General features: G+C 62.2%; 1 protein-coding gene across 1 annotated transcript in view; it reads right to left on the bottom strand.

Annotated features, from left to right (window-relative positions):
• PLEKHA2 (pleckstrin homology domain containing A2) overlaps positions 1-10,840 on the bottom strand; it is a 23,260-nt gene that overhangs the window by 4,465 nt on the left and 7,955 nt on the right. The window contains exons 5-10 of the mRNA XM_026863033.1: positions 7,568-7,731; positions 7,105-7,161; positions 5,447-5,495; positions 4,403-4,500; positions 2,222-2,757; positions 938-1,027 (exon numbers count right to left, since the gene is read on the bottom strand). Of these exons, the coding sequence (XP_026718834.1) occupies positions 938-1,027; positions 2,222-2,757; positions 4,403-4,500; positions 5,447-5,495; positions 7,105-7,161; positions 7,568-7,708 (971 nt within the window). The 5' untranslated portion in view covers positions 7,709-7,731. The remainder of the gene's footprint in view (positions 1-937; positions 1,028-2,221; positions 2,758-4,402; positions 4,501-5,446; positions 5,496-7,104; positions 7,162-7,567; positions 7,732-10,840) is intronic.

Here is a 10,840-nt window from a genome sequence, read left to right as displayed (position 1 = left end):
AAAACAACCCTAAGAAATTGGAAAGGCTACAGAACAGCAACCTGAGGGCTGAAGAACATCCCCTGCAGCAGGGGAGTTAAAGGACCTTGGACCTCATCTGCCTGGTTTATCAAACCCCGGCTGCACCACAGACCTTCTCGGGGGAAACTCAAGGTACAAGGAGCCCTTTCAGCTGGCAGAGGGACACAAAACAAAAACCACCAGCTGGGAGCTGGTGCCAGATGAACTCAACTGAGAAAGCAGAGATGCTTTCCAACCTGAGGCGGCTTATCAGGGGAATAAACTGCCCAGGAAAGCCATAAGTCTCCACTCTGTATTTTCTCAGCCAAATTCTCCCAAAAGAGACTGCCGTGTTTGGAGCTCAGGAAAAAAAAAAAAAAAAACAACCAAAAAACGTACTTCCTCTGCCCCTGAGTTGTCTCTCCCCAAGCGCAACTCTCGCTGCTACGAGTGCGGCTGGGCTGCGCACGTGGCCGTGCACCCAGCACCCATCCCTGCACCCAGCACCCATCCCTGCGCCCACGTGCCCCCTGCCCCGCTCCCAGCTTGCCCCCCTCCCTCCTCTGCGCTGCCTCATCCCTGGCAGCTCCCTCCCTCCGTCCCCCCTCGGCAGTGCAGAGGACGGGTGAGATGAAACATCTGCACCCATCTCCTTCCCCCGTCCCTCCAACCCCTTCCTCCAGCTCGGCGCTGAGGTTTGAGCATTGCCATGGCAGCCGGGGGGGCTCTGGCCACCACCAGCCTTATTTGGCACCCACGTCGGTGCGGTTACCCAGCAGCCTGCCCGCGCGGCTCCTTCCAGCACCTTCGAGAGGCCACTCGGGTCCCTCCAGGACACATTTGCCCATCCCCAAAGCGCCGCCCGTCCCCTCCGAGAGTGGCGGAGCAGAGCCCCAGCCCAGCCGGGGAGGGGAGGGGAAGCCACCCATTCCCTCACCCAGAGACGGGGACACTGCTGCCACAGGGAGCATCACCCCCGGGGGTCGGGTCTGGGGGCGCAGCCGGAGCGCGGGCCAGCACCAGCCGGCTGGGGCACCGTCAGGAAACCACAGACGCGCCCAGGAAGCTGCAGCGGAGAAATAGCCATTTCACACGGGGCAAGCGGCAAGAGCACGGAAAATTTTCTGGCAGCTGATGCACCAACTCTGAAAACCCCCCTCAGTGAAAGACAGAGACTAGGCGAGGGCTGAGGACGGAGCTCGGGGCTCTGGGGAGGCAGCGACAGGGGAGGAGAGGGAGGCAGAGTCGGGGGAAAGAGCAGCTTTAACTCACTGAAACGAAAAAAGAGAAGTCCCAGGGCCAGTTGGTGACACTTGTTTGCAAACAGGCTGCCCCAGCCGTGCAACACACAGGGAGCGAAGAGGGGAGGCACAGCCCTCCCCTCCCCTCCCTGCCCTTCCCCACCCCACGCACGGGGCCGGGGGGGCAGCGGCATCACGCAGGGCAGCAGCACCGGGGAGGGACGGCTGGAAGCCCCCACGCTGCTCTGCACCCCGACAAACCCCAACAAACCCCCCTGCACCTGACAAACCCCGCGGCCAGGGAAGCGTTAAAGCCCCTGCCAGTGAAAAACGGCTGCAATGATCTAATTCTCTGCTCTATTTTTAGCGCTGCCACCGATAAGAGCTGAAACGAGACCTGCGCAGGATGAGCACCCGAAGGTGGGAGACGCCGGCGGCCACGCGCCGAGGGAAGGGGGTGCAGAGCCACGGCAAGGGGTGTCGACCACCCCCACCGGGACGGATCGGGCCCTCTGGGGGCAGCAACATGGGGTCCCTCTGCCCCGAGCACCTCGACGGGGGGTTTGGACCCGAGACGTGTGGGTGGACAGTGCGGGATGGAGGTGAGCAGGTTCGTACCCTCCTCCTCCTCCTCACACCCCCTCCTCGCATCACACTTCAGAGCGAGGGAGAGGAGAGGTGCTGCAGGGTGCTAAGTGCATCTATTTATACACCCCTGAGTGGGAAGGGTTTGCAGGCACCAAGCCGGTTTCCAGAAATGAAACTGCAAACCAGCCTCCCCAGCAGCCCAAACCAGCAACTGCCTCCAGCCCCATGGACCTCCCTGGACCCCCAGACCCCCGCGCCAGCCCACGGGACCCACGTCCCCGAGCTCTGCTGCTCCCACACGCAGGTTAGAGCAGGGCAGAGCCCATCGCTGCTGCGTGTTGATGGAATTTCTCCACCCCCTGCACTGCTGAACGCCGGGGGCAGGAGGGTGCTAAAGCAAGAACAACACCCCGACACTCGCCTTCCCGGTGCCCTCCCTTCCTGAAGCAGAAATCTGAGCAGCGTTTGCAACAAGTGATTTGCAGACCCAGGTGGAGGCAGGAGGCCGCTTGCCCTTGCTGGCAGGGGCCAGGCACAAAACCTGCGGGCTGGGACCCGCGAAGCCCAGCTCAGGTGCGGAGGGGCCCCGGCAGCAAGGTGCAGGGCTGTGGTGGGAACGCCCTCGCCCAGCTACGCACGGAGAGAGCTGCTGCCTCTTCTGCTTATCCCCCTTGGGTGCTGCTCTTAAACCATGGGGAATGGGGACACCGAAGCGGGGTGCTGATGTCGCAGGAATTTTACCCCCAGGATCTGGGGCGGTGTGTGGATCCTGCCAGCTCACCTGGTTGATGGAGATGGGTGTGTGGACCACCACCCCCCCGATGATCTCGGTTTTGTAGGCCACCTGGGGCTTCCTCTCCTGGGCCTGGGCCACCACGGGAGGCTTCGTGATCTCCGCGGCCGGTGGGACGCTGCCGCCCTTTGGCACCTGTGGGAGAAGGAAAGGGGTGAAGGGCACAGGCATCTCTGTCCTCCCAGCCTGAATGCGGCAATATCCCTTTAAAAAATAATAAATGAACAAGCCACCCCAATTAGGGAGGGTGTGGGCCCCACCCGGGCGGGTTGCAGAGGCACTGACATGGGAGATGAGAGGTGGTGAATAATTAAGCATCAGCTCACAAGAGCCTGTGACTTGTCTCTGCAGCCCCATGCGTTTGTGGGACACTTGGTCCTTTAATTGTCCCCGCTCTACTTACAGCCAGGCTTAATGAGGAGCTTTCATCTGCCTCTAACGAGGCTGAGCTGCAGCGTGGATTCCAAGTTTTCCTCCCCCAGTCTGCACTTCCAGCCCTGCCAGGCCGTTTATCAGGGTCTCTGGCTCCAACCCACCCGCTGCCTCCCGCCCCGGAGCGCAGGGGGACCCACCACGGCCCCCTCCCTGCAAACCGCGGCAGGCACCGGCTCCCAGCTGCTCTCAAATCCCTACTGAGGCAGACGGCTGGACCCGCGCTTAACCTGGGGCCTGGCTTAAGTCCTGGGGGGGCAGAGGTCTGCACTGAGACCTCACAAACCCACAGGTAGGAGAGGAGGAAGGGCCAGGGATGAGATCCTGGTCACCCCAGAGCCACGCTGCCCGCACAGAGTCCCGGGTGTGATGGCTGTCGGGGTGGGCAGCGTCGGGCAGCAGCGGGCAGAGGGGCAGGCAGCGGCGGGCAGCGTGCTCAGGTGCCATCGTTTCCTGCTCCGGAGATGCTGCTGCCATGAGCGTGACCACGCCAGGCTCCTGTGCAGCCCTGCACAGAGACCGGCACCGCGGGTGAGGCCCAGGAGCCGGCACAGGCTGCTCGGTTGGAGGAAAGGGTTTCACAACGCTGGGGGTGCGGGCAGCAGCGTGGGGGGAAGGTGCAGAGTCCCTGGTGACGGTCACACACCTCCTGCCCTCAGCCCCTGGGCTTGGCTGCGAGGACAGCAGGAGGGTGAGGAAACACAGGAACTGATTTGCCAAGAGCACAGAGAGAAGTCACTGTGAGAAGCAGAAGCTGAACCTGGTTCTCTGCCCCATCCTCCCCGTCCCCCTGCGGCGAGCACAGGCGACGCGCCCCATGCCCTGGAGCCCGGCGGGACCCCGAAAAGGCCAGAGGCTGGTCAGGGTCAAACGCTGCCGAAAGCGAGAACATCTCCCTGTGCCTCTTCACCTGTGCCGAGGGGACAGAGTCAAGCGGCCCAAGGAAACCTGGGCACAAAGAGGGAGCATCGTCCCCAGCAGGAGCGGCAGTCCCTGAGCAGATGGGGACATGGGGCTGGGGACGGCTCCCACAGGACCTTCCCCAGGGTGCAGCCGGGCAGGGAGGGTGAAGACCCAGAAGCAAACAGCAGCAAAACAAATCCCAACCAGGAGAATCCGTGGGGATGCTGGAGGCAACGTCCCATCCGAGCCAGACCCCTGAGACGGGTCACTGCGCAGCTCCGTCCTCGCAGAGGGACGCCGGGCAAGGAGCAGTGGTGGTGGGGGGCACTGGGGGGTGGAGGAGGGGGCGAGCACAGCAGGAGGGAAGCACAGCTCTGCTGGGAGCTCAGCGAGTGGCATCAAGGCAGGATGCGGCAACACCAGCGAGGAACCTTGTGCCACCTACCGTGATCTTACTGGCCCGGTTCAACGCCTCCACCCAGTCCTGCAGGTCCTTCTGGTCGCTGGCTTGTAGGAAATAGCGCTGGGATAGAGCATTGATGACTGTCAAAGAAGGGAACGGAGAGTTAGGGAACCCCGCTCAGCCCTTAGCATTGCTAAAGCAAATTAAACAATAAATCAGCACGACAGCATCTCATCTCCCAGGCCCAGAGCGACTGGCAGAGTAGTCTCGTAACCTCTCACACGGAAAAGCGGCCGAGAGGCGTGGAGGGGGACACAGAGGCTGAACACATCCTTGCCCCAAGCTTAGGGATGGCAGGGCTGAAGCCAGGCTTAAACTAGGACTTAATCTAGACTCTTGAAGGGGCATTTGAGGGCCCCTGGGGACTCCCTTCGCTCAGCGTTCAGGTTTTAACCGTCACCCGAAGCGCTGGTGCGAAGCCCTGCGTGCGGATGCGCCGTGAGCTCTGGTCTTTGTCCTGGGCCAAGTCCCTTGTCCTAAAGTATCACAAAGGCAACACTGCTGCCTTGGGATGAGTACGGGCTTGTGGTGCCATTTCTGTTGCTTTAAACCCGAGGTCAGGGCTCACACACGAGGCACGGAGGCAGCGCGGGTCAGGATGAGGCCATCTGGGGTGGGGGAACCGGACAGGAAACCCCTTTCCCTGCACCGGCGGGAGCAGCAGCTCAGCCTCAGACAGGGCAAAGCCCTGGGCTGGACGAGGCAGCGCAGCACAACGGGACCCACGGGAAGGATTCAGGAGCAAAAGCTGTCACGGGGGGGACCCCCAGGGTCCGGCCTTCTCACCAGGCTCTGCCTGTGTGTCTCATCGGGGTCACAGTGTCAGGGCCACCACATGGGGCTGTGACTCACACTAGCCCTGTGCTGGTCCTCTGGCATGATGTGCCAGGTGCTGGCAGCGTCCCCTTCCCTCCCCGACCCCAAAGACGCTGCAGGCAGGGTCTGTCCGGGGTGGAGGGGGTCACGGGGGAGGCACCGAAGCCGCAGCCTCCTGCAGCAGAACCCCACCGGGGCCCCCCCGCTCACCAAAGCAGAACGGAGTTTTCGGCTTCTGTTTCGGGGTGGCGATGCTAACCTGGAACAGAGCAAAGTACAGAAAAAAATCAAGGTAACAGCACAGACAGGGAGGGGAGCTGGAGCTGTTCCCCAAGCTCCAGCCCAGTCCACGCTCCCGGTTCCTCCGACACCGCAGCATGTGCGGAGGGTGGAGGAGCGAGCTGGCACCCCAGAGCCTCATCACCCCGTGCCCAGCAGCCACCCGGCCCGAGGGTGGCATCGTCTGTCCCCCCCACCCTGCAACTACCCCCGTCTGCAAACGAGGCGGGGAGCTGGCTCCAGACAGGGGAAAATGAATGTGGCCGGTGGGCAGAGCCCGGTTCTTCCCAACGGGTTCCCCGTGCAGCCCGGGTGGAGCCCGGCCAGTACCAGCCCTTAACGCCGAGCCCCCGCGGCCACGAACGCGCCGTCCTGGGGAAGGTCAGAGCGGGGATGGGGCTTCCACCTCCCGCTGCCCCCCGGCACTGTGAAGCAGAGCACGGAAAGCTGTCAGAGGCCTCCAAAACGCCGGGTTTCTGCTGGACTAACACAGTTGCTCTTGTCAGCAATTAAGAAAATCGAGGGAAAATAGCAGTGGTTTCTCCCTAAAGAGCAGGAATCATTTATATAAGAATAATATTCCCTGGGGCTCCAAGCACAGCATTCATGGAGTATTTATTCCGAAGGAGGCTTTCCTTCTTCAGAGCCAGACTATAATGTTTTAAATATGTTTTCTCAAGCAAACCTCCATTTTTCTGGCATATTTACCGTTGGTAGTTAAAGCCGCTGGCATAACCCAGTCCTGCAGCTTGTGACCAAATGCTGTCCTACAGCAATTTTCATTTAGACTAAAACATATATAATTTATAAGCGAGGCTCTTTCTGAAATGGGGAAGGCTCAACCTCCCAGCATTGCTTCATCTGCGCTTAATTTATAAATCATGATTCAGCAGGAACAGAGAGATCTGTCCAATTCTTTATCCAGCTCCCACCCAGGGCTGAGCCCAGTGCAGCAGCTGTGAGCCCCCCAGCCCCCAGCAGCAGCCGAGGGGCAGCTCCGCTCTCCAGCCACGGCCCCACACATTCCAGTCACCAGTCCTGCAACGGTTGCCACTTACTGGGCTCTCTTTGCCTTCCCGTGGAAGCCAGATAAAGCCATTAAGACACACCAAAGACCGAGTCTCCAGGAGGTCTCATCCTGTGGGGTGCTGCCGTCTAAGCGCAGGGGAGAGCTGCTGGTGCCCCCAAACCCATCATGAGAGGGACCTCGGGCCCGTCTCTGCCTCTCCATCATCAGAGGGTCTGACGAGAGGGACCCGCAGCCGCAGGCACCGCGCCGGGTTCCTGGGGACCGAGCGCTGGGGCAAGAGGGGCAGCGCGGGCCAGGGCTGCAGCACGTGGAGGCGACCGCAGCTCCGCGCCCCGTCATACCAACACCGCACTCCCGTCCCCGCTCAGCGCCGCGTCCTTCCTCCTGGCAGAGCAGTTCCTCTTCCTCCCGTGCCCCAACCCCACCGCCCGCCTGCTTCACGGGTGAAGGGACGCTCCCCCCTTCCCACAGACCCTCCTGGGCCATCGCCCCTCCCGGGAGACCCGCAGAGAAAAGGGGACAACAGGGAGCATCCATCCTCCCTCCACCCCGCCATTACCTTGGAGATGTAGGTCAGCTGCAGGGATCCGACAGCACCCGCACCGATAGCCAGGTTCTGCAAAACATTTAACGAGCAATGGGAGTTAAACGACGGGGCAAAGGAGGGGAGCCAGGCCCTCACTCGAGGCTGCGGCCTCGGCCGCTCCCCTGCTCGGCGCTCCCGGTTCACCTCGCACCCACGGGCAGCTGGGACCAGCCGTGCTGGTCTCACCTCGGCCCCCTGCCCTCCTCGGCCCCCTGCCCTCCTCGGCCCTGCTCCAAACTGCCCGGGCGGCAGCTCCTCGAGCGCAGCTCTGCTGGAGCTTGGTCATGGCCACGGGAGCCCTTGACAGACAAGCGATGCAGCAGGCAGCATCCTCCTCCGCCGGGGCAGCCCCGCGGGGAGCCCGGGATGCGCCCATAGAGCCGTTGACAACCCCAGGGATGGAACGTGCGGAGCGGGAAGCGGCGCGGGAGCCTACCTGGGGGTTGTCCATGTACCACAGGAGGCAGTTGGCCTGGGTGTCCAGGATGAAATACCTCCGCAGAAACTTGCCGCAGGTCTCATTTTCTTCGATGTCCAGGAACCCGCAGATACGGTTCTGTCGATCCAAGTACGGCATGCCGGGCTCCTTCTGGCATCACCCTGCGGAGCGGGGATGGGCAGGGAGAGGTGAGTGTCCGCTCCCACAGCCCCAACCCCCCAGAGAGCTGCTCCTGCACCCCCGGGCGCCCCAACCCCTCAGCACCAGACGTGCCAAGGTGCCAGCACAGTCACCCGCTGGCGTCTGAGCTCACGAGGGGGAGAGGGAAGGAACAACCTGCCCAGGCTGGCCCAAACCAGCAGGTTAGCTGCCGCCCCTCGCTCAAAAATGAGGCATCTCCATACACGTGTTCCTCCCCACGGAGATGCACGTCGCTCCCCAGCACTGAGAGCCGCCAGCCCACCGCAGCCAGGGAGCTCGGAAGGTGCGAAAGTGCACGAGGCTCCAAGGAGGGGCTGGGGCTTCACTACTTGCCCAGCTCCCTCCTCCACATCACATCCCACAGCCACTGCAGCTCCGATTTCCCAACCTGCCCAAACCTCCCGCTGCCTCTCCCAGGCCTCCACAGCCCACGGCTCAGCGCCCAAAAGCAAAGTCAAAGGGCTCCCGCCGCGCGTTCGCAGGGTGGGGAACCTGCCAGACGCAGACGTCGCCCAGCACGCCTGTGACGAGGAGGGTGTCAGCACCCGGCCCTGGGAGCAAGCAGGAGCGGGACCGAAACGGCTCAGCAAGGAACTGCAGGACTTCGGAAAGCTGGGAGCTGCAGGTGGACTCAGTCTGCCCAACGAACGCTCGCTGGCCCCGCTCCGAGACCTCTCCTGGCACACGGCCACTGGCATGCCCTGGGGCAGCGACTGACCGATTCCAAGTGACAGCCCCGAACTGTCCCTGTCACAGCGGTGGTTGTGTCCCACCGAGCTGCCCTCCAAGAGCTCGGCAACGCAGGGCAGGCCCGTGCCACAGCTCGGCCCACAGAGGGGACAAAGTAGCCACAACGGGTTTGACACGAGACACCAGGTCCCTGGGAACCGTAACAAAAAATAATCCCGAAGCAGACTGCGCGCTAGAGAGAGCCCGAGCACACTCCCAGGAAATGGAAAACAATCTGCAACTCCAGCAGAAAATCTGTGCAGCCAGGATGCCGAGTCAGCAGGGAAAACAATGACCCATCGCCGCGGGGCCAAGCTGTGTCACCAGCTCTGCCACGGGCACGGACCCTCCCTGGCCGCTGCCCCCCCGCCGGGGTGGGCCCGGGGGTCCCCTCCGAGCTCCCTCAGCCACAGCAGCCGGGGCTGGTGGCACCGCGGCTGCACCGGCACTTCCAGCCCTGTGCTGGGAGCCAGAGCAGCACCGAGAGCCGCGGGGGGGGGACACCCCCGCCCGGGCAGGGTCCCCTCGCCACGGCTCAGGGATGGAGGCGGCCCTTACCCGAAGGACACGAGCTGAACCCGGGGAGGTCTGTCCGGTGGAAGAGGGGCGACGCGCGCAGGTGCCAGCAGCGGAGGCTGCACAAATAGAAGATCTCATGCAGAAAAGGAGGAAATACTATTTTTGAGCTGAAGAGCTGCAGGGGAGAGGGGCCCTGAGCAGCGAGTGTTGTGCAAGAGTTGTGGTGCAGCTGCAAAGGTAGAGGCGGCAGAAAACAGTCAACCTGCTGTCAGGATCTCGGAGTTTATCATCACCAGCATTTCAGAGATGGGTATCAGGGTTTGCTAGGAGGGAAATCGTGCTGCCTTGGTAGAGGAGATTGTTTTAAAGCAACACGCTTGCCCTGATGCAAGGGCTATGTGGGCACTGCACATTTCACTGCTTTTTTGTGGGGTTATTTTTGTGGGTGGGGGGAAGCACACAGAAAGCAGATTCCCAAGCACCTTCAACCATACCAATACATTCAGACCAGGCCTCATAAACTCTCTCTTCCTCCTGCTGGTAATAAAAGCCCAGAGATTCCCGCTTATGAGGGGGGTAAGACAGAGCCGAGAGTGCTGCCGGCACCGGGATGAGCCCCGGCCCTCGGGGCTGCGGTGCCAGACCACGGGACACCTCCGGGGAACCCCTGCGTCCCCCTCTCATCCTTAATTACACGGGCTGGGCTGAAAGCCCACAAACCAGCTCAATCTCCTGGCGAGCTGACCTCAGACTGCACTTGGATATGCAAAAACCTCTGGGCAGAGGCGACTGTGATTGCTCCAAACCGCCCTCCAGACCGTGCTCCTCCCAGTCCAGCTCCTGTCCCCTCACCTCCCACTGCCCGCAGGACACCGACTGGCCGCCTCCTTGCGGCACTTTTCCATAGGAAAAGGATAAAAGTAGCATCTGCAGCTCCACCAGCATGTGGGTATTTGGTTCCCCTGCTCAGGAACTCTGGGAGGGCCAGGAAATGCTCAGTTTGCACCAAACGTTTACTATTTATACAGCACTTTGTAAACTCCAAATCATAAATATTTCCGTATGAGACCCCAACTGATGGAATGACACAAAACTAAACCTGAGGGGAAGGGCAAAGACCTCACAGAAAACCAGCATCATTTAAAAGCGCAGGTGAGTCCCCGAGGGCCTCACGGTGAGGGGGAGCCGCAGACAACATCCCTTATGGAAAGGGGACAGGCGCCAGCGCGGCACCGGGCGCAGGAAGCGGTGAGTTACGGGCGATGCCAACGCCTGGTTGGTGGGGCCTGATCTCCCACCCAACAACCCTCCAGCGCCCCGGGCATCGCCCCGCAGCGGGCCCTCGGGATCCCGTTACCAGACCCCGCTTACGAACTGACACCATTTCCCAGCGAAGCCCGTCGGAGCCTTCCAGGACCCTTCCCCACCTCTGAAGCACCAGATTTCCCTTCTCCTTCAGTCATGACATCCCCCTGAAACCAGGACAACACCGTTCCAGCTCAGTTCAGGACACGAAGGAGCAATTCATTAAGCCCTAGAGGGTCTGCAGCAGAAACACCCCCCCGCCTGCGGGGACACGGATCACGGCCGCGGGAGGGGCCGGGACCGCCCGAGCCCGCGGCCCCCCGGTCACCGGGAGCCAAAGGCCCCGCGTGCAGCCGCACACCCGAAGTTTCCAGGAAGCGGCCGCCAGCGCTCCGCCACGGCCCCGGGACCAGCCGAGGCAAGGGCCGAGCTGAGCCTGGGCCGGAGGCGGCTCCCGGCACCCAGCACGGCCCCTGGCACCCCCTGCGCCCGCATCCTCCTCCTCCTCCTCCTCCT

The sequence above is a fragment of the Athene cunicularia genome (assembly GCF_003259725.1).
Source record: "Athene cunicularia isolate RWA chromosome 22 unlocalized genomic scaffold, athCun1 chr22_part1, whole genome shotgun sequence".
NCBI lineage: Eukaryota > Metazoa > Chordata > Aves > Strigiformes > Strigidae > Athene > Athene cunicularia.
Note: the sequence above shows the minus strand (reverse complement) of the source record. Positions and strands in the feature narration are given on the sequence as shown.